This window comes from Bos javanicus, chromosome 3 (assembly GCF_032452875.1).
Source record: "Bos javanicus breed banteng chromosome 3, ARS-OSU_banteng_1.0, whole genome shotgun sequence".
Classification (NCBI taxonomy): domain Eukaryota; kingdom Metazoa; phylum Chordata; class Mammalia; order Artiodactyla; family Bovidae; genus Bos; species Bos javanicus.
The window spans coordinates 14,998,921-15,018,531 of record NC_083870.1 but is presented as its reverse complement, the minus strand read 5'-3'; the positions used below and the strand labels follow the sequence as shown (position 1 = coordinate 15,018,531).

Below are 19,611 nucleotides of genomic sequence, written 5' to 3'. Positions count from 1 at the left end.
TGGCCTTAAATACAGCACAGATGAAGGAGTTATCAACTATATTCACCTGTAGGTAGCACAAATAACTACACTGGGGAATTTTTCTATTGCAACTTTTGCACCCTTCCTTCTTTTTGAAGCAGATTTTTCCAAGAATAATTTGTATTTCCTTTAAAAATGCTTCCTTCACTCAGTACCTTTAACCATGTTCAATAAAGGAGGACAACAATATGAAAGTGAAAAATATCCATCATAAAAATCCTGTTTTCATTTGAATTTTTAAGGGTTTACTTTGTACAGTCATAAAACTTTTGGAACTACATGCAAATTTTTGGGTCTAAGTATGTATTTTTCTGATGGAGCTATAATAGCATTATGTTGGGACTTCCCTGGTGGCTCAGACGGTAAACAATCTGCCTGCGATGAGGGAGACCCAGGTTCAATCCCTGGGTTAAGAAGATCCCCTGGAGAGGGGAATGGCTACCCACTCCAGTATTCTTGCCTGGAGAATTCCATGGATATAGGAACCTGGCAGGCTACAGCCCACAGGGTTGCAAAAAGTCAGACACCACTGAGCGGCTAAAACACATGAGTAAAAAAGGTTATGAATTTTCACATATGGATGGGTTGTGGAATAAAGAACAAAGAAACCACAAGCAGAATATTTATACATTTATTTATAAGGAAATTATGATCTAAATATTTACAACATATAGGAAACCAGAGGATACGTTTATACAAAGCCAGTCTGCAAAGTATTCAAATGTGCAAAAACGACAGTTCAGTATCTCAAACTACTCCTGGTTCAGCAGACTAGCTCCTTCACTTTCACACATCAATATTTGATACAAAAAAGTTCTTTTGGCAAAACCTATAATGCCAAGAAAAAGGACAAGTTGCAATTTCAGTCACTAAGTCCACCATTTACTCCAAGCAGTCAAATCTCTCTAGTTTCAGCTGCAATCAGTTCTCAGAGAGACAGACCACTGGATGTCACTTCTGTGATGAGTGCTGACCAGCTTTTGATCAAGTAATTTTCTCAGACCCAGTTGAAGACAAGGAGCTTAGACGGGCAGTAAAAACAGCAATGGTTATCTGAGACAAGAGTGCCTGAAAGGTACCAGCTTTGACTCATCCCAATGGAAAAAAACTTCAATATCCCAGGATTCAGCTATATCCAACAGTTCTGCATTAGTAATGCATTTGCATTTTCCAAAACAAAGAATCCAAAAAATGAAATAGAGATGAGGAAGTTTTTAGATTTAAATACTGAAAGGAAAGGATGGTCTTAAAATCATTTACCCACTAATAAATAGTAAGGCTTTGTTTGGAACCAGTTATCAAAATTGACCACAGTAGTAAAATACAAATAAAACTTGCTTTATGTCAGAATAGGGGCTATTCATTTGGAAAAGGCTGGACCAGGTCAAGGGTATATTGGAATGACCCTGTTGAACAAGCACATTTCACCAACTGTTAAAAAGTTTGAGACAAATTTGTGATTCTAAGTAAATTTTAACAGATGCTATGCCACTGCAGAAATAAGGATTTTTTTTTTTAAAGAATGGAAACCCTTTAAAAAAGGGAACACTCATCACTGTTTTTTTTTTTTCCCCCATCACTGACTTCTGCAAAAGTCCAAGATGGTTCCCCGTACAGGCCCCAGAGTCTTATTAAATCAAATGCATGCATTATTGCTAGAGAGTCACCAAGGCTCAAATCTCTGCTCCACCGTTGCCTATGGAGCCATCCAGAATGGCATCTGTTGTTTAGCTCGTGGCTGTGATGAAGGATACTGATATCCCAAACTCCAGCCCTGTGGAAAACTACTTGCATTTTTATGACCTCCATGTTCCTCCTCTTCGTCAGATGAATCTGCAGCATAAGCCACCAAGCCAAACCCCTTCTCTGTAGTCTTCATTTTCTTGACGGGATAATCTAGAAGAGAGAAAAGTAACCCCAACCCCATTCCCCACCAAGAAGAAAAAAAAAAAAAGATAATACCATAAATTCGTTAATTAAAAAAAAGATGTTAATTGTGGTTAGTTGGACACCATTTTGAGGTCACAGGGTCAATGGTCACCCAAAAACGTTGAAGATCACACGAAAAACAGCACCAGCATCAGCAAATGGGAATCCACCAGAACCATGTAAGAAAACAGAGAAAGAAAAAAGAAACACACACACAAAAAAAAAAAAGAAAAAAAAAGAAAGGAAAGTTAGCAAGTCAGTCTCTGGAGTCTAATATTTCACCTTTAAAAAGTTAAAAGAAAAGAAGAAAAGAAAAAAATGTATTTTCTTCTGTTCATTTTTACGACTACAAGCAAAGAACAAAAAAATAATCCCATTTACGGACCTCTCCAAATTTAGAGTTCTGAGATACTAAGAAGCAACATTTTAAAAAAGAAACTGGTTGACCATTCCCAACCAATAAGTAAGAGATATAAGGTGAGAGGTAGCTCAGCTCCCAACACGAAAATCTTTTAAGTCTGCATCAGGTTACCTCCAGGTATTCAAACAACAAAGGCAACAAAATTTTGAAATGACCTACCAATCATTACTTTTTCCTAAATGTCACTGATGCTATGTATAAAATGTAAGTCGACTGACTCTTTTCTAGACACACGTCGGTTGAAAATAAAAGGCTGTGTAACTATATGATGTCCTTATAAACAAACAAAAAAAAAAGTATTCTCATTAGCCAACAGATTATAGAGGTTGGATTAAACACCTGAATAAGTCAACCTGAATGAATATCAGATTAGAAAACTAATAGCTTAAGACCAGTCTTAGCCATTTCCTTGCTCCCCCAGCTACACCTTACTCACCATGACTCCCTGTTAAAGTCCCAGACCCATTCCTTTCGTCAGACTCTGTTTTTATTCCAGTCACTGGAAAGGCTGGTGGAGGCATCAACTGCCTGTTAAAAGTTAAAAATAATTTTTCAGACACATTCAACCTTTCCAATAGATAAGAAGTTGAATAACAATATAATCTACAAATAAAAGTTCATTTTAACCATTAATTTCAACCCTTTCTACCTGACACCATATTCTTCAAGCGATTATCAAGTTGTAAGATTAGGAAATTTCCTGGCTGTCCAATGGCTAGGACCCAACACTTTCACTACCAGTGCCCTGGGTTCAACCCCTGCTCAGGGAACTAAGATCTCACAAGCCATGCAGTGTGGCCAAAAACAAAAGTTGTAAGATTATAATAGAATGAGTAAATAAACATAAATTAAAGTTGTAATAGGGAACTATATATAACATTATGGAATAATCTCAAAGGGGAAAGAATCTGAAAAAAAAAAAAAAGATATGTATGTACAACAAGTGAATCACTTTGTTGTACACTTAAAACTAATGCAACATTAAAAATAAACTATACTTCAAAATAAAAGAAAAAAAAAAAGGTCTTTCCAATGCAAATTATCTTTGTCATGACCTGAAAGTAATTGTCCCAACTGTTCTGTTTGAATATGCCTTTGTATACTTTTAACTACTGTAAAACATGGTATATCCACTAATGGGATTTGCCAATCACAGTACATATTTCTAGGCAGTTTATAAAACGATGCATCAAGAATTAACGTATGGAAAAAAAAAAAAAAGTATGATATTCTTATGGAAAAAAAAAACAGAATGAACTGTTGTGATAAAAACCAGCTCCATCTTGTGAAGGCTAACATAACATAGGAGAGGAGAATCCAAGCACTGGGTGGCAGGCTGGACTCTCATTCAAGTACCTCCATCCATGATATTCTATGATTCTAAGTAGCAAAAATGGTTTGATTGTGTAATACTTCTTTTACTGTCTATCCTTAGGAAAACGGCTAAGACACAGACAAAAAAAATAAAGGCAGATACCTGAATAATCAAGTACTGAACTATTCAAGGCTGAGTGTAAGTGATTCTGCTGCTGCTGCTAAGTCGCTTCAGTCATGTCCGACTCTGTGCGACCCCATAGACGGCAGTCCACCAAGCTCCCCCGTCCCTGGGATTCTCCAGGCAAAACACTGGAGTGGGCTGCCATTTCCTTCTCCAATGCATGAAAGTGAAAAGTGAAAGTGAAGTCGCTCAGTCATGTCCGATTCTTAGCGACCCCGTGGACCGCAGCCTACCTACCAGGCTCCTCCATCCATGGGATTTTCTAGGCAAGAGTACTGGAGTGGGGTGCCATTGCCTTCTCCATAAGTGATTCTAAGACTGTGTAAAGGATATCATCGTATTTTCCATTACCACATCCATTACAATGAACAGAAGATTATTTGATCCAAATGATTTCATTTCAGTTTAACATCGGTGCTCGTAGCAACAATCATTATTCACATTAGTGTTGCAAAAAAAAATAGCATCTGAACATATCCATATAATTATGTTCCAACTAACTTACCTGTCCCTCTCTCGCTCTTTGCCTGAGGAACTTGCCGGCTTCGATCCTGCACCTTCAATCTCATTCTGACTGGAGAAGCCTGTACCTAAATTAGTCATATGAATGGGTCCATGCTATGAGCAGAAAAATACAGTGGCATTAGCAAATCTACAACTGCTGTATTGACTTTAGCTCCTTAATGTAACTGTCAAGTGCCTCATCTTTCTGATCAACTGCAGTAAGCTGTACTACGTAGCTCTCTGGGATTTGGAGTTAACCATACTCAGAGCACAGACTATCACTTTTCTCTGTGGGACTTGGCCAGAGATTTTGTGCTTCATTATGCTATGTCTTTATGTTTTCAATTATCTATGACTTAACTGGTTTGTATAAATCTAGTTATAAACTACAAAAATGCTCCAAAGAATGTTTGGTTCAAAGAATGCTTCAGAGAATTCTGGTAAAGTACTTCTCCGGATAAAATAAGACTGTACCAAAATTACGTATTTTAATAATCTAAAAAGACTCATCAGTGAATGAGTTTATAATCACATCCATGCATAGAATCACTGCATTTCTGGCTATCGCTTTTTCAGGGGTGTAGGAATTGGAGAATGACACCACCCTCTTGTTTAGCAGGGAGAAAAAGAACAGTGCCAAGGTTTTAAATACAAACCATATATTGGTAGAGTAACAGTTCTTCCCTACTCATTTCATTACAAGCTGTAAGAGGCTTTCAAGAGTCTGCTGTATAAAGAGGAAGTGCAGAATTCTACAGAACTTCCAGATGCTAGTCATAGGAGACTTCTCTCAGGTGGAGAGCTTTGTATTCTCTTATCACACTGACCCAAAGACAAAACCCACCCAAAAGGAATCATCTTGGTTTAACTTAATCCCTAAGGATAAATATCTTACTTAAATGGATTCCAGAATGCAGAAATCCTAGTATTGGGAGGACAGTTGACACAGATGTGAACTTATCTTTCTTTAAAGGGAGAATACAGTAAGGTAAGATGAAAAAAGTAAGATAGGATATTTTATTTAACCTGGTATCCAAGAAGTCCAGATTCTCGTTCATCTGGTAGCTCCTCTGTGAATCGCCTCTTCTGTGCCTGGGGTTGACTTGGGAGTGGGGGCTGGGGCTGGGGTGGGGGCTGGGGTCCGGCAGGCAAGGCAGTTTTGACAGGAGCAGCAGGAATAAAAGGCCCACTCATCGGACTCTGGGACCAAAACAAACCAAGGAGGAAAGTGTGAGAATGCCCAACTAACAAATTAACTAAAGGATGTTTACAATATACTTGTGATCAATATGATACATATAAATATTTCATCTTCTGGTCCTAAGTTTCCTTCAAGTATAAATTTGGTAACAGTACCACCTAGTCTTCCTACCTTCACAGCAGCTAACATGAAATTGAAAAACTACAATGTTTTGAACTCTCAGGAAAAACCTGCTGCACATTTTTGCCATCAGGAGCAAACATGATCATGAACAAACAACAGACACTCCAGTCACTTACTTAGTTCAGAAGTTCTCAAGCAAGAACATTCTCTTATTTAAGGCCCTTTCATCAATGTAATTAGCTCTTTCTGGATCAAAAATGCTGCTAAGGCTTGTGTGGCAAGTACAACTTCATCTATCATTTCCATGGATAAACTATGTCAAGAACAAGTATAATAGTTTTAAGAGATTGTTCCAAAAAGGAAAAGATAGATATATTAGAGAAAACAAGCACTTCTAAAAGCAAAACTTTCATTAATAACAGCTAATATTTACTGACTGCTTACTTAATCCTTGCAACTCTGGGATATAATGATTATGCCATTTTATATACAAGGAAAACTAGAGCCTGGATAGATTAAGTTCTCTGCCAAGATCACACAGCTCAAAAATGGGGAAGCATCATGGACCCTGCCAGTCTCTCTCTAAACCCATACTCTTAACCATTCTGCTATATTGCTTCCCAATTACGAGAGAATGTGGCTCAAAGCTGCAGAACTATAGCTCTGCCTAAATGTAAGGTAAAATAATTATGACTAGGTGACCACAAACAGAATTGAGTTCATAAGCCCATTCTTGGTTTCACCCTGTACAACCGCTTTCAGTGCTCACAGCCCACAGGTAAAGAGACTGGGCAATGGTTCGAGGCTGTTTTCTCTGGCATGGGTACACTATGAGAGGCCCACAGAGGAGGACCTGCCATAAATCCATTACCATGCTTTCATCACTCCTTCCCCTGCCTATAAGAAGGGTACATAATCTAAATGAGGTGGCTATTTATTCTTTTTCTAAAATTCTACTTTCCTAGCTTGAGAAATACATACCAGCATTTATAATCCTTTCATTTAGAAAGCTCACATACCTCTTGGCCTAGAATACCTGTATATGGTATATTTCTTCTAAGATTAGCAAATCAGTTCCAATCATTTAGACGAGTGTGGTATGCCAGCCCTAATCCATGAGAACACTGCAAAGCCCAGGACACGTAAACTATGATTCTGGCCTGCTATCTGTTTTTGTAAATCAAGTTATTAGAACATAGTCATGCTCATCCATTTCCTCGTGTAGCGATGGCTTTTCCGCTACAGCAAGAATGCAGTACTTATGGCAGAAACTGTATGGCCCACGAAGCCTAAAATATTTATCTTCCAGCCTTTCGTGAAAAGCTCAATAACTTGTGCTCTAAAGTAGTATTTGGTGGCAAAAGTTATAAAATTGTAAACTTTAGGATAAATATACACATGTACACACTTTTTCCAAAGTATTCAGGTAGTTCGATGGTGAGAACACAGGAAGAAACACCTCGAATTCCAGTTGCTTCTGAATAATACCACCACCTTTCCCCCCGTCCCTGCCCCAATTTCTCCTAATTCAACGGTCTCATATTTCATATCCAGGCATCCTACCTGTCCAGTGCTAGCTGGAGGCTGCACTTGTGTTATCGGGTATTGTGTTGGCACAGGTGGAACTCCAGTGGGTAATGCTGGCAAGACTCCAGGTGCCAAAGAAACAGCTGGTGGCACTATACTTGGTACTCCGTAAGGAGGTTGAACTGGCTGCTGAGGAGGGGGAACAACAGGGTAACCAGACTGATAGCCATTGGATGGATAATATGGTGGCTGAGGAGGGACACTACTTATAGCAGAGGGTTGTGTATAGCCTGAGGGGGAAGAAAAAAAGTGTTTAATCAGCTGCAGCAGAATGAGACATTTTAGCTGAATATTAAACTTAATCTCTAGGGAAGAAAACTACTGAGGCACAATTGGCTTTCCAAATTACCCTAAGTTAAAGTGAATATTATTAGTGCCCTGGCACAGTTACTTTAACTTCAAGTATCTTACTTTATTCATTAATATCACTACCAAAATATTTTTTTACCACTTCAAGACATACACACCTGGTAAAGGTACAGCAGTATTAATCTGATTCACAAATCTAGAGTATTCAGCATGAACCTGAAAAGTGAAGGGAAGACAAATCAATATGGAACACTCTATTCACTTAGTGTATATATAAGGATATATAATTCTAGGATCAAAGCAAATTAGAAGCCAAAACATTTCTATCAATGTTTCAATCAAATTTATTAGACTTGTTTAATCTAAATTTGGGGGCCTCCCAGGTAATTCAGTGGTAAAGAATTCACCTGCCAATGCAGAAGACATGGGTTAGATTCCCTGGGTCAGAAAGATTCCCTGAAGGAAGAAATGGCAACCTACTCCAGTATTCTTGCTGGCAGAATCCCACGGACAGAGGAGTCTGGTGGGCTGCAGTCCATGGGATCACCAAGGGTCAGACACAACTGAGCACACACACACTCTTAATTCTAATGAGGCACACCAATAAATTACTAACCCAGGTTTGGGGAACAAGAGACATAGACATCAGGAGCACCCTAAGTGAAGTGAAAGTCGCTCAGTCATGTCTGACTCTTTGCAACCCCATGGACTATGGGAATTCTCCAGGCCGGGATACTGGAGTGGGTAGCCTTTCCCTTCTCCAGGGGATCTTCCCCAACCCAGGGATCGAACTGGGGTCTGCAGCATTAGGGAAGCAATTTGAGGGGAGCATCCTAAGCCCCCACCCCAACTGACCCAATTCTAGGGTAGAAAATCATTCACAGAGCCACAGAAATTAAGCAGTTAAGATATTTCTAAGTTTTCTGTTTAACTGTAGAGAAACCATTCATTCTTTTATAATAAATAAAAGAATTACCAATAAGGGTAATTCGCTCTCAAGGAGCTCATGGTTTAATGAAGGTTTATTACCTCTTCCATCCAGTTCTTCATTGTAAGGATCTTACTAAGTCCAACTTTGTTGCTACTTAGTAAGTAACAACAAAGAAAAAGATGAGGAACTGGTCAAGGAAGTTATATGAGACAAGGGTTGGTAAATCACGTTACCTTGCAAAAGCAAAGGAAACAACAGCTTCATCCTGAGACGCCTGATACCAAATTCCTTAAATTACCAAATAATGCAAGACTGGACATATTCAACCCCTCGAACCTGATTTCCTTTAGGTGCTATAAAAAAACCTACAGTTTATTTTAACTTCTGGTTATTTGATTATAGAATAAACAGAATGGACAAAGAAGCCCAAAGGATACTGCAAAGGATGACTGGCTTCCAACTGTGATAACTCAACCCACCTCATCTAAAGCTAATATTAAATTTGGAATTCAGATCATAAACAACCTGACCAGGATTAATAGTGGTATTTAAATAACTGACAACACTCAGACTGTATGATACTATATAGTGGAAATGTCATACTGAAATAGCTCCTGAAGAAGAAATGCAAGTCAACAGTGACCCTGGCTAGGGGAGTCTGACATCCTTACAGAAGAGTATCAGTTGCTGGAATAATGCAGTAGTTTGAAGTGTTGTTTCAACCCCCTACCAAATTTATGTCTGCCAAAGAACACTGGAATATGACCTCATTTGGAAACAAGGTCTTTACAGATGGAGATCGTTAAGTTGCAGTCATGCTGGATTAGAGTGGACCGTAAAATCCAATCTCCTCCTTCTTATGAGAGGAGATAAGAGAGACACAGGAAAAGCCAGGTGAAGATGGAGGCAGAGTCAGGCTGACACAAGGCAAAGAATACCAAGGACTGCAGGTTAATTATTAACAAGCTAGTTGAGAGGAATGGAATGGATTCTCCCTCGGAGCCTTCAGAAGGAACCAAGCTTGCCCACACCTTGAATTTGGACTTCTGGCTTCCTGAACTATGAGAGAATAAAGGTCTGTTGTTTTAAGTCATCTGGTTTGTGGGAATTTGATATGGGAGGCCTAGGAAACTCATACAGGTAGAAAAATAGCTAAGACACAGTCCAAGATGGCAGTAGATCTTCTAAATGAGTTTCAGACAGATAAATATAACTTACTGTTTGCAAGAGATTCTCACAGAGCTTCTTGGCAGCAGCTAGGCCTTCTGGTTTGGGATGACTGTAAAGACGTAAGAACCAATAAATTTGAAAGAAAGAAAAAGACACAGAATTCTGCTTCCACTTTGTATGCTGTTTTATAAATGCAGTATAGTCAATGTAGCACAAATCTAAGTTTCTGAATATCACAAAACAGAAACACAAAAAGAGTCCTTAAGCCCTTCAAGATGTAACTAATATCATTACCATAAATGTTACGTTCTCCTTCTTTGAGTAACGGTATTTCTTGATATAAACAAAACCTATTTAAAGATTGCTAAAATTATTTTAAAATGTATTAATAGTGTCATAGGTTTAAATGAAAGTTATTTCAAGCTTACCGCAGCTCATTTAATGATCACAGACTCTTATAAAACCCAAAGATGTAAATACTAAAAAATCCAATCACACCTCTACTTCAGTTTTTATTAATTACAAAGCAATTACTGCTATTATTTACTTAAGTTCCTAATGCTACTACTTATTAAGCTCATATTCTCTTGCTCCTCTTGAGTCACTTCTGCCTGTACTGATCAGCTGACAAGTATCCAAATATCCTTGGCTCTATCCATCCATACCTGATGTAAATGTACATAGGTTCAAAAGCTTCTCGGCCAGATGCTGGCTCAATGCAGCCTGAGCCTTTCCCTCGTAGGAAGACTTTGGCACCTGTTTCAATCTGAATGTGCTGCAAATAGGTGCAGCCTGGACCTTCCACTTTCTCCTTGACATTAAAAGTGGGCACAGCATGTTCAAGACCCACGAATAATTTATCTTGAACATAATGCATCTGCAGAAGAACAGAATATCTCTAATTAAAACAGAATACATAAATAAATCCTAAAAATGAAAATTATTAGGCAAAATACTTTAATCCTCCAGATACTTTCAATCACTTCCAGAATAAAGACGCCCCACCCGCCCTGTAATTACTACCATGAACCTAAAAAATAAACCCTATCAAGTTGCTTAATTTAAACACAAACCACATATTCCACGTACATACCTACAACATTAACATCTAACTCTGTTCAGTGAAATCTACTTAAGAAGTGAAAACCCAAGATTCAATACTGAGTAAGTATATCCACTTACTGTATAAGAAATAGCAAAGACAGTCTCCTGTAAAACTGGAGTAGAATGTCGGGTCATACAGTCAACCCTGTGATATTCTATAACACACGGAGGGCTGCTCTCTCCAACCCTTTTTTTCTAGGAGGATTGTATCAGCAGAGTCTTGCTTCATCAGACTCAGCCTTCTTAGTCCTCCAGTTAAGTTTACTAATTTAAACCAAACCACTAACTTCAAAATGCACAGTATGTGTACTCTTTGATCTATCAGTCCCTTTTCTGTGTCAACCACAAACCGGCACTTGCCATGTATGCTTGCCATCTCCCTCTGCAAGGATTAAATCATGTGCTGCGGCCACTGCTGACCTTCAGTACCCTCTGAAAGGCGTTCAGGGTGGAAAACAGAAATGAGGCACTCTTGCGCTCCCAGAAAACTGGCAGGACAGGTCTTCAAATAGCTAGCTATTCTCAAGAGCTGATTCTATGAGTCTAATTTTTACATCTCCTTGTACCTAGAAAAGCACTAAAATCCTTCATGGTGATGACTATTTCTCGTGACTGGCAGAAGCTTTATGAGACCAGAAGAACTTCCTAAAAAATAAACATGCTTAATTACATGTACTCCCACTTTACCAAAATCACATATATACTGTCCTCCCCCTCTATCTCTCTGGAACAGTCTCTAAGAACGATTTGAGCCACTATCTCCCAGGCTACAGTTTTCATACTGGCCCAAATAAAACTTAACTCTCAACTCTCATGTTATGCATTTTTTTTTTTAAGTTGACATCTAGAATGTATCAGTATAAAGAGATGTGTGTTCAGATGTTCACTAACCTGAATGGTCCATTAATAGGATTATCAACAGGGTAAACTTTTAGGTTGGAACTTCAGGGTTTTATTTTTTTCTTCATACTCCCTATAGTATTTGGCATATATCATTTTTACAGAAATGATAACACTGTTAATGATCTCTCCATAAAACATACCCCTGACTGGAAGGGAGGCTTCTGGCTAACAGCTGGAGACAGTTGTGCAATGGGTGCTGGCTGGTGATAGACAGTGACTGTTGCACCATTAAAAGTTGGACTTGTCCCTGTTGCAGCTTTGACTACCCCATTGGTAATAATTTCTTTGATTCGGTTTACAGCTCCTAGGGAAAAACACAGACAGTAGGGTACTACATTAAAGAAATGAACAAACAGGTAAACAACAATGATAAACACAGGCCAATCCTCAGTTACTTGTGTTTTTAATCCATTTTATGGACTACCCAAATATATTCATGAGCAGTTCATAAAGAAGAGTTAAAACAGCCACCAGGAACAAAGAGTTTGCCAACTTATTACATGTAATACTTTGCTCCTCACAAAAAGCAGTATGTGAGTCAAAACAATTACTTACTGTCCACTAATTCCCGTGTCTGGCCCTGAACATGAAGATACAATGGACGATCCCTATAAAGAGAAATATTAAAATGATGATAGCAAGCTGGTCACAACCAAAGGCGTCAAATGGGTCACCAAACCTAATCTGATATCACTCAAATGTTTCTAATTAAGTAAAGGAGACCATATACATGAAAATGCCTGTTGCTAGTTAAATTTCTAAGAACATGGTTTTATAGCTGGCAAATGAATATTTTGCTGGCTGCTTAAAGTAAATGGAGCCACACAGGGATCAAATATGCTCTTATAGGCTCATGAACATTAATCTCTTGTCTTCTGGATAACCCAATGTTTGAGAACAGAATTTCTTTCTGTTGGCTGTCTATTGAGTTATGGACAAAAGGGCTCTTGGCTATCCAACCTAATGTGCCAAGAGTGGTGGCATATATATATACACACATACATGCGTATTTCTTTAAAGGTCCACACCCAACTGAGAAGCCTCTTTAGCCTCTAAACATAACACGGGGTTACTTGGTGGTTCAGTGGTTAAGAATATGCCTGCCAATACAGAGGACATGGGTTCGATCCCTGGTCTGGGAAGATGCTACACACTGCAGAGCAACGAAGCTGGTGGGCAGCAACTACTGAAGCCCACGCACGTAGAGCCCACGTTCCGCAGCATGAGAAGCCACCACAATGAGAGGCCCACGCACCACAACAAAGACTAGCTCCTGCTTGCTGCAACTGAAGTCCAACGAAGACCCAATACAGCCAAAAATAACAAATCAAAACCAGAAACTCACTTAAATTGTGATTATAACAATAAAGTGATCAACAACCATACTAATAAAAAGCTGTCGGCAAAATATAACTGTGTTTAAAGAAGAAAATGTTTAAAACAATAACCAGCACATATGCAAGGTTAAAATACAGTCTTAGCTTGAGGTAGAGAGCAAATTTTGCCTCCTAATTATATTAAGTTTAAGCCAATATGAAAAATGTTGCACTGCCTGAATACCTGCCCTCAAAAACTGGATAATGGAACTAATGAAACTAAACTGAGATGAAACCTTTATATGGACCACTTACAACCTGTAATTATCACAGTGGTAATAAGGAATCTGATAAAAGGATTTTTCTAAAACGGAGAGTATAACAAAGTAGGAACCCACTTGTTGGGGGAAATATTTCCATAGAAAAAAACTTAGATATACAGTAAATATTAACAACTACTGTCTTCTCTCACAGTTTAGTCTAATTTATTTCCTCCAGTAAAAGCATTGTCAAGTAAAAAACCAAACAGCAAGAGGAAAGAAACAGCTGCCAATACTTCTAACATCTGTTTCGAGATGTCTCAAATTCTGCTATAAAATGAGTGCGCGCACATGCGTGTGTGTATAGCTACTAACCAAGCAAGCATGTACACATATTCCCTACAAATAACGAATATGAAGCTACTGTGAGTCCTATATCCAACTCTTCCCCAAAGTATAGGATATGCATACTTACCCTGGTCCTACTTTGGCCTTCTCCTCAGTTGTCATGAACCTCCCTCGAGTTGACACTGCAGCCCCACTAAGTCGGCTGATCTAAAAAGCAAACAATGCATTAGATGATTGGGCAATTCACTGAGTTCAATGACAGGCAGCAGGATATAGATTTCCCCCATTCATTCACTCCATCAATACGTAGGAGTGAGTTCCCTCCTAGTATCTGAAATTTTAACTGAAGCTAACTCAAGGAATTCACCCCTGTTTCTTTACTGTCATGAGTAAGTTCTTCCACAGTTAAACCTGATCCTGACTTTGCAGACCCAAAACCACTAATAAAAATCTGACTCCTGTTTGTGTTTAAAGGCCTTGTTTTTCTGACACTACATCCACCCACCACCTTCCCCACAGAGGCCCAACATCTCCATACCTCATCTTGAGTCTGTCCTCGGGTCAGCAAGTTCCTACACGTGAGAGGCACATCGTTGATCTCTACTTCAGCCACAACCAGGTCATCCTTGCTTTTATTGCTAGTTAGGCCTTTGCCAGGGGCCTGAAGCTGTAACAGGAGAAATTACATTAAAAAGTTCATATGACGAAATAATCTCTTTGCTGTTCAATTTAAAACTACACTTTCCCAAGTGCCACTAACTCCTTACCGATCCCCTCCACCTAGCAAACACACCTGGAAATATTCCTTGGTCATTCGTCATCAACAAAATAAGAAAGCAAACAAAACCTCCATAAAATGACACCACACACAGTCAATTTACTTGAAGGCCATCATTAGATATCTTTGTAACCTTGGCCCTGTGTGCATTTTTATGACCATATGATTACAGAAACGCTATGGACTAAAAGCTGCAATCTCCAAAAGGAAAATTAAAGGCCAAGTTATGATGCTTTACTGCTCAATTAGATAGCTACAGGTGTAGTAAAATATAGGGCAGAGTCCATGCACAACCTACCTGAGCCCAACTACGCGCACACCCCATCCGTGTAGTAGAAAGCTGCCTGTGTGCCAACACTAGGTCACAACACAAAAAATTCTATTCCTACAGAAACCTCAGAAATCCTTCAATTGTATCCAGTTCACATCCCATTACTCTCTTAAGGAAGAACAAAGAGAATGAATGAAAAGACAAGTAAGATTCTAAAACCTGACTGTTTTCTCTCAATTTAAACTATGGGCAAATCCACAACAATGTAAAATCAACTATACTTTAATAAAAAGTAAAACAAGAAAATGCTGTACGGCAGAAATTAGCATAACTTTGTAAATCAACTATAATTTTTTAAAGTTAATAAAATTTAAAAATTTTAAAAATAAACTACAGGGAATTCCCTGGTGGTCTAGTGGTTAGGATGCCAAGCTTTCTCTGCTGAGGGTCTGGGTTTAATCCCAGGTTGGGGAATTAAGATCCCACAAGCTACGTGACATGGCCCCCTAAAATAATTAAAATAAACTACAGGCAACTCCAGATAGCTGAATTTGAGTGTTATCTCAAAAACTTTAACCTCAAGATAGCCTTCCCCAACCCTTAGTTGCCATGGACAGCACAAAGAAAGTAAAATACAAATTATTTATTTGCACATTAGGGATTTTAAAAATGTGGAAGCACACTAAACTCCACAATCTCTCTTTTCCTTTACTGACTTTCAGAATGCATTTACACACCTTATCTCACTGAATCCTTATGCCTTTAAAGGTGCGTATCAGTGTTGTCCAACAGAACTCTGTTTTCCACTTGCCAGTCCAATATGGGTGTCACCATCCACACGTCGACTAATGTGGCTAACATAACCAAGGAACTAAATCCTGAAATTTACAACCAGTAACTGGGCATTCTAGGTTTCATATGTAGGTATTCTGATTCTAAATCCAGTATTTGTGCACCATGCTGCCTTCTGCTGGGTTCAATTACCATTTTAGAGATTACTTTTTTAAAAGAAAAAAATAAGTCTAAAGGAGTAACATCAATATTAATAATTTTAACATTCAAGCATCCATCTCCATCAATGTGCTTTTAGTATTTCCTTCTCGATTTTACAAAGAAACAATTGACTCACATGATCTCTTCAAACCAAAAAAATACAATGAATAACAAACTTCCAATTCGCTACAAGTTTTCAACAAATCCACAGAACTCAAGCATTAAAACATCCACACAGCTGCTGGCCTACTGATAGATATTATCTATTGACAAACTGGAAGGCTGAGGAATTGCATTTCCTTTCTCCCCCCAGCCCACCCAGCTTTATTGAAGTACCAACTGACAAAACTGTAAACATTTAAGGTGTACAATTTTACATTTTGATATAAATATATACACACACAGTGTGAAATAATTACCACCAAACACACTAATTAACATATCCATCACCACATGCATTGCGTTTTTAAGCAGAACTCTTCACAGGTACCAAGAAAGGCAATTTTAATTAAACCAAAATAATTGTTTTTCACATGAAAACTACAACGGAATGGGCTGTCTTGGAACAAACTGAATTCTCCAACTCCAAACAAAAGCTAAACACCCCGAGTCTGAGGTGACACTGAAGTCAGACATCTGCGTCTACCATTTACAGGTCTAAGACAAGTTAACTTTCCATTCATGAACCTAATGTTCCCGTATCTATAAACTGGTGACAATAACCCACTGCATACTTGTCGCAAGGTTGTTTTTCCCCCTGACCGCAAAGCTTGTATTCTAGCAATATAAACAGAACCGTGCTCCTTGTTCTGTAGGAAAATTCTTGCATTCTGCAGCAAGATAAAGGCTTCAAAGTTCAGACCCATTTCAGCTGTAAGCTTCTAATTTTAACAGGGATTTTATAAAACGACCAAATAATTTCCTAATTTGTATGAAAACAGCAAAACAACTCACATATCAATTAATCATTTTAGTTGATGTTTAACTGCACTTCAGTTAGGCAGTCATTAGATATCTGAATCTACAGCTTTTTAACTGGACACGACAATTTAAACCACGCGATTTATCTGAATTTCTCTTCTGACTTCAGGAAAAACGTACATGTTATCAAAAGACATACTACACCACTGCTTTAGATAATTATGACTTCCCTGGTGGCTCAGACAGTAAAGGATCTGCCTACAATGCGGGAGACCAGGGTTCAATCCCTGGGTCAGGAAGATCTCCTGGAGAAGGCAATGGCAACCCACTCCAGTATTCTTGTCATATACATAGAACTTAAGCTGAACTAAGTGAAATAAATTCAATCACACTGCCTCCTAAAAACAAATCACAAGATATTATCAAATACATTTCAAATATAAGTATCTTTAATTACTGTATCTGTTTTCTCTTTCATTCATCCAAATTATTGGGAGATTACAAAATAACCCCCATTAATACTGCAATTAGCAGAGTCCCCTCAACTTCAAATACCTTCTCAGCAGCATTCTGAGTTGGTTTCAGCTTTCCTTTGGCCATGAGCATGGCATTGATCTTGGCCGCCACAGCAGCAGCAGCATCCAAGGCTCCAGAGGGTGCAGCTGTGGAGCCCCCCGGGCTTCCCCCACTGCTGGTAACCTCCCCCCCTGGGGTCGCCGGTGGCAAAAACAGAAGAGGGGCTGGAGCTGGTTGGTCCCATTTGCTGCGGCGCCTACGGAAGTAAAAGAAAAAATATTAGGCCCCATCAAAGCTTTCAGTTATATTTTTCTCCCCTTACGACACCTTAACACGCATTTACAATTTCGACTCTCCTATCAAAAATGGAATTACCGTCTCTCCTTAGAACTACTGCAACATTTCCCCAAATACTTCTTCCAACCTCGTTCCAGAATCTACTTCCTTTCTCCTCCGTCATCCCTATTAAGATTCCACTCTGTCCCATACGTCCTCGTTTCCGCCTCCCCCTTAGTTCGGCCTTCCCGAAGTCCCTGCCTTTCTCCTCTTTTTGATCCCCGCCAGCCTTTTCCAGGGACTCCAGGCCTGCTCACCACCCTTCGCCCCAAAGGTCCGGCCCTCCAATATGTCCACTTCCCACCTCAGGGCCCTTCCACCCATACGCTGCTTCCCATGATCCCTCTGCCTCTCCTGCTCCCCACGCTCCCTGAGATGCCCTCTCCCGCGAAGCTTTACCCGCCGGCTCCAGGATGTGTCGCGCTCCCCGCGGACATGGCGACCGGGTCTGATCAACCACCCGCCAACTACTCCACTACCACCTTCCCGTCACTTCCGCCCCCAACGCCCTTACGCAGAGCCTCTTCCGGTCGTGAGGCAAAGCGGTTCCGGTGTAAACGTCTATTCCTATTGGACTCTGATTTCAAGGCATCTGGAGTTGTGGGAGCCTCTAGGGTTTGACCTTCCTGCTTGCGCCTTGCCCTTCAAAAAGATGGCTGTTAAACCTCATACTAAGGAAGAATTGGGGCAAGGAGAATTCATCTTTGCTGTGGGCAAGTTGGTAGCCTAGAAGACAATACGCATGAGTCAGGGAATTAAACAGGTTTTACCCCAAATTCACTAACATTCCTGTGGAGTCCCAGCCTGTGGCTCGGCAGTGTGCTTTCCCACGACTTTTACGAACTTCACGTTTCAGTTACATGTTTAGGAAAATGGAAACGATTCCTCCTCTCAAAGGTTATTCGAAGAATTTTTTTTTTTTCTTCTTTTCTGTGCGCCTAGCCCCATTTTAAGAGCGAGGCATATAAATTATGACAAACCAGCCGCGGGTCCTCCCTTTCTGTTAGTTATAATGTGGCGGGGTAGGCACGCGGGCAATTACATAGAATAGGACTGTGTGATAAGCAAAGATGAAGAAGACAGAATGCTGAACTTGGTGGAGCTTACACGCAGGTATTTGAAAGAAACGGAAACTAAACTTCCAGGTGATGGTTGGAGGAGTGATCCAGCGTTTGTTATGAAACGCCGTGTTCTGGATCTGCCTACTTACGGCTGGACTGGCCGAGTGCCGGGCGGGATCCGGAAAGCCCTTGGATACCGGCTGAGTTGATTCTGAAAGCCAGAGATTACCAGCATGTAGGGTATCTTAGAGCAGCAAGGAGTCTCTAGATTGAGTAAATGAAGTATAATGGTATTTTTCAAATACGTTTACATTGTGGTAGGATTGCTATTTAGTCGCGAAGTCGTGTCCAACCCTTTGTGACCCCATGGACTATAACCCACCAGGCTCCTCTGTCTCTGGGATTTCCCAGGCAAGAATACTGGAATGGGTTGCCATTTCCTTCTGCAGGGGATCTTCCCCACCGAGGAATAGAACCCACCTCTCCTGCGTTAGCAGGCGGGTTCTTTACCACTGAGCCACCAGGGAAGCCATCTCATAGGATTAATAGAATACAAATTCATTTGAAAGTCAAATAAATAGTGTTTTTCCTTCAGCATTTAATAAATGCCCTTTCCATACAAATGCCACCTTTATTATATATGAAATTATATGTGTCATATTTCTGCACTTTTCTATTGCATGAATCAATTTTTTCTTTTACTATAATGTTATAACAATTTTATGCCTACATTAATATCTGTTAGGGCAAGCCCATATTCCTACATTCCTTTGCTTACATTGTCAGGTGTGTTTTTACAAATGAATTTCAGATTTAAAAACGTTGTTTTCCCCTTGTGTTGTCTCCCCAAAACACAATGTTGGTAGGATTATGACTGAAATTACACTGTGTTTATTTTTTCCTTTTTTTTAAAAATTGAGCTATAATTTACATACTGTAAAAATTTACTCTTTTCGAAAGAGTATCTTACAGGTAAAATTCATTGTTTTTTGTATATTCACAAAGTTCTTCAAGTATCACCATTATCTAATTTCAGATCATTTTCATCACCTACAAAGCAACTCTGCTTCCATAAGCAGTCACTTCCAATTTTCCCTTCTGGCCAGCTAC

General features: G+C 39.4%; 1 protein-coding gene and 2 non-coding genes across 4 annotated transcripts; all 3 read right to left on the bottom strand.

Annotated features, from left to right (window-relative positions):
* Positions 1–632: 632 nt before the first annotated feature.
* On the bottom strand, positions 633–18,340 carry KHDC4 (KH domain containing 4, pre-mRNA splicing factor). 2 transcript variants are annotated; one of them, XM_061413036.1, is made up of 14 exons: positions 17,840–18,332; positions 17,144–17,360; positions 14,164–14,292; positions 13,753–13,832; positions 12,257–12,309; positions 11,842–12,005; positions 10,360–10,571; positions 9,743–9,803; positions 7,752–7,809; positions 7,261–7,514; positions 5,400–5,573; positions 4,375–4,487; positions 2,808–2,899; positions 633–1,917 (listed from the first exon to the last, which is right to left on the bottom strand). In XM_061413036.1, the coding sequence occupies exons 1-14, from the start codon at positions 17,875–17,877 to the stop codon at positions 1,718–1,720; spliced, it is 1,845 nt and encodes a 614-aa protein (XP_061269020.1). In that variant the 5' UTR covers positions 17,878–18,332; the 3' UTR covers positions 633–1,717. The 2 variants fall into 2 exon arrangements, with proteins under 2 accessions (XP_061269020.1, XP_061269021.1); XM_061413037.1 differs by having other exon boundaries at positions 633–2,899; positions 4,375–4,459; positions 17,840–18,340.
* Positions 6,440–6,573, bottom strand: LOC133245455 (small nucleolar RNA SNORA42/SNORA80 family). The gene has a single exon (XR_009735712.1). It is a non-coding gene; the product is annotated as a small nucleolar RNA SNORA42/SNORA80 family (small nucleolar RNA).
* On the bottom strand, positions 10,920–11,054 carry LOC133245458 (small Cajal body-specific RNA 4). Its single transcript, XR_009735715.1, has one exon. It is a non-coding gene; the product is annotated as a small Cajal body-specific RNA 4 (non-coding RNA).
* Positions 18,341–19,611: the final 1,271 nt, after the last annotated feature.

Excerpts from the sequence above, each read along its gene's own strand:
- KHDC4 (XM_061413036.1), bottom strand. The coding sequence starts at position 17,877 with ATGTCCGCGGGGAGCGCGACACATCCTGGAGCCGGCGG. Across the intron at positions 12,006-12,256 it reads GACACGGGAATTAGTGGACA|GAGCTGTAAACCGAATCAAA; the intron begins GTAAGTAATTGT and ends GTTTTTCCCTAG. Across the intron at positions 4,488-5,399 it reads CTGGACTTCTTGGATACCAG|CATGGACCCATTCATATGAC; the intron begins GTTAAATAAAAT and ends TTCTGCTCATAG.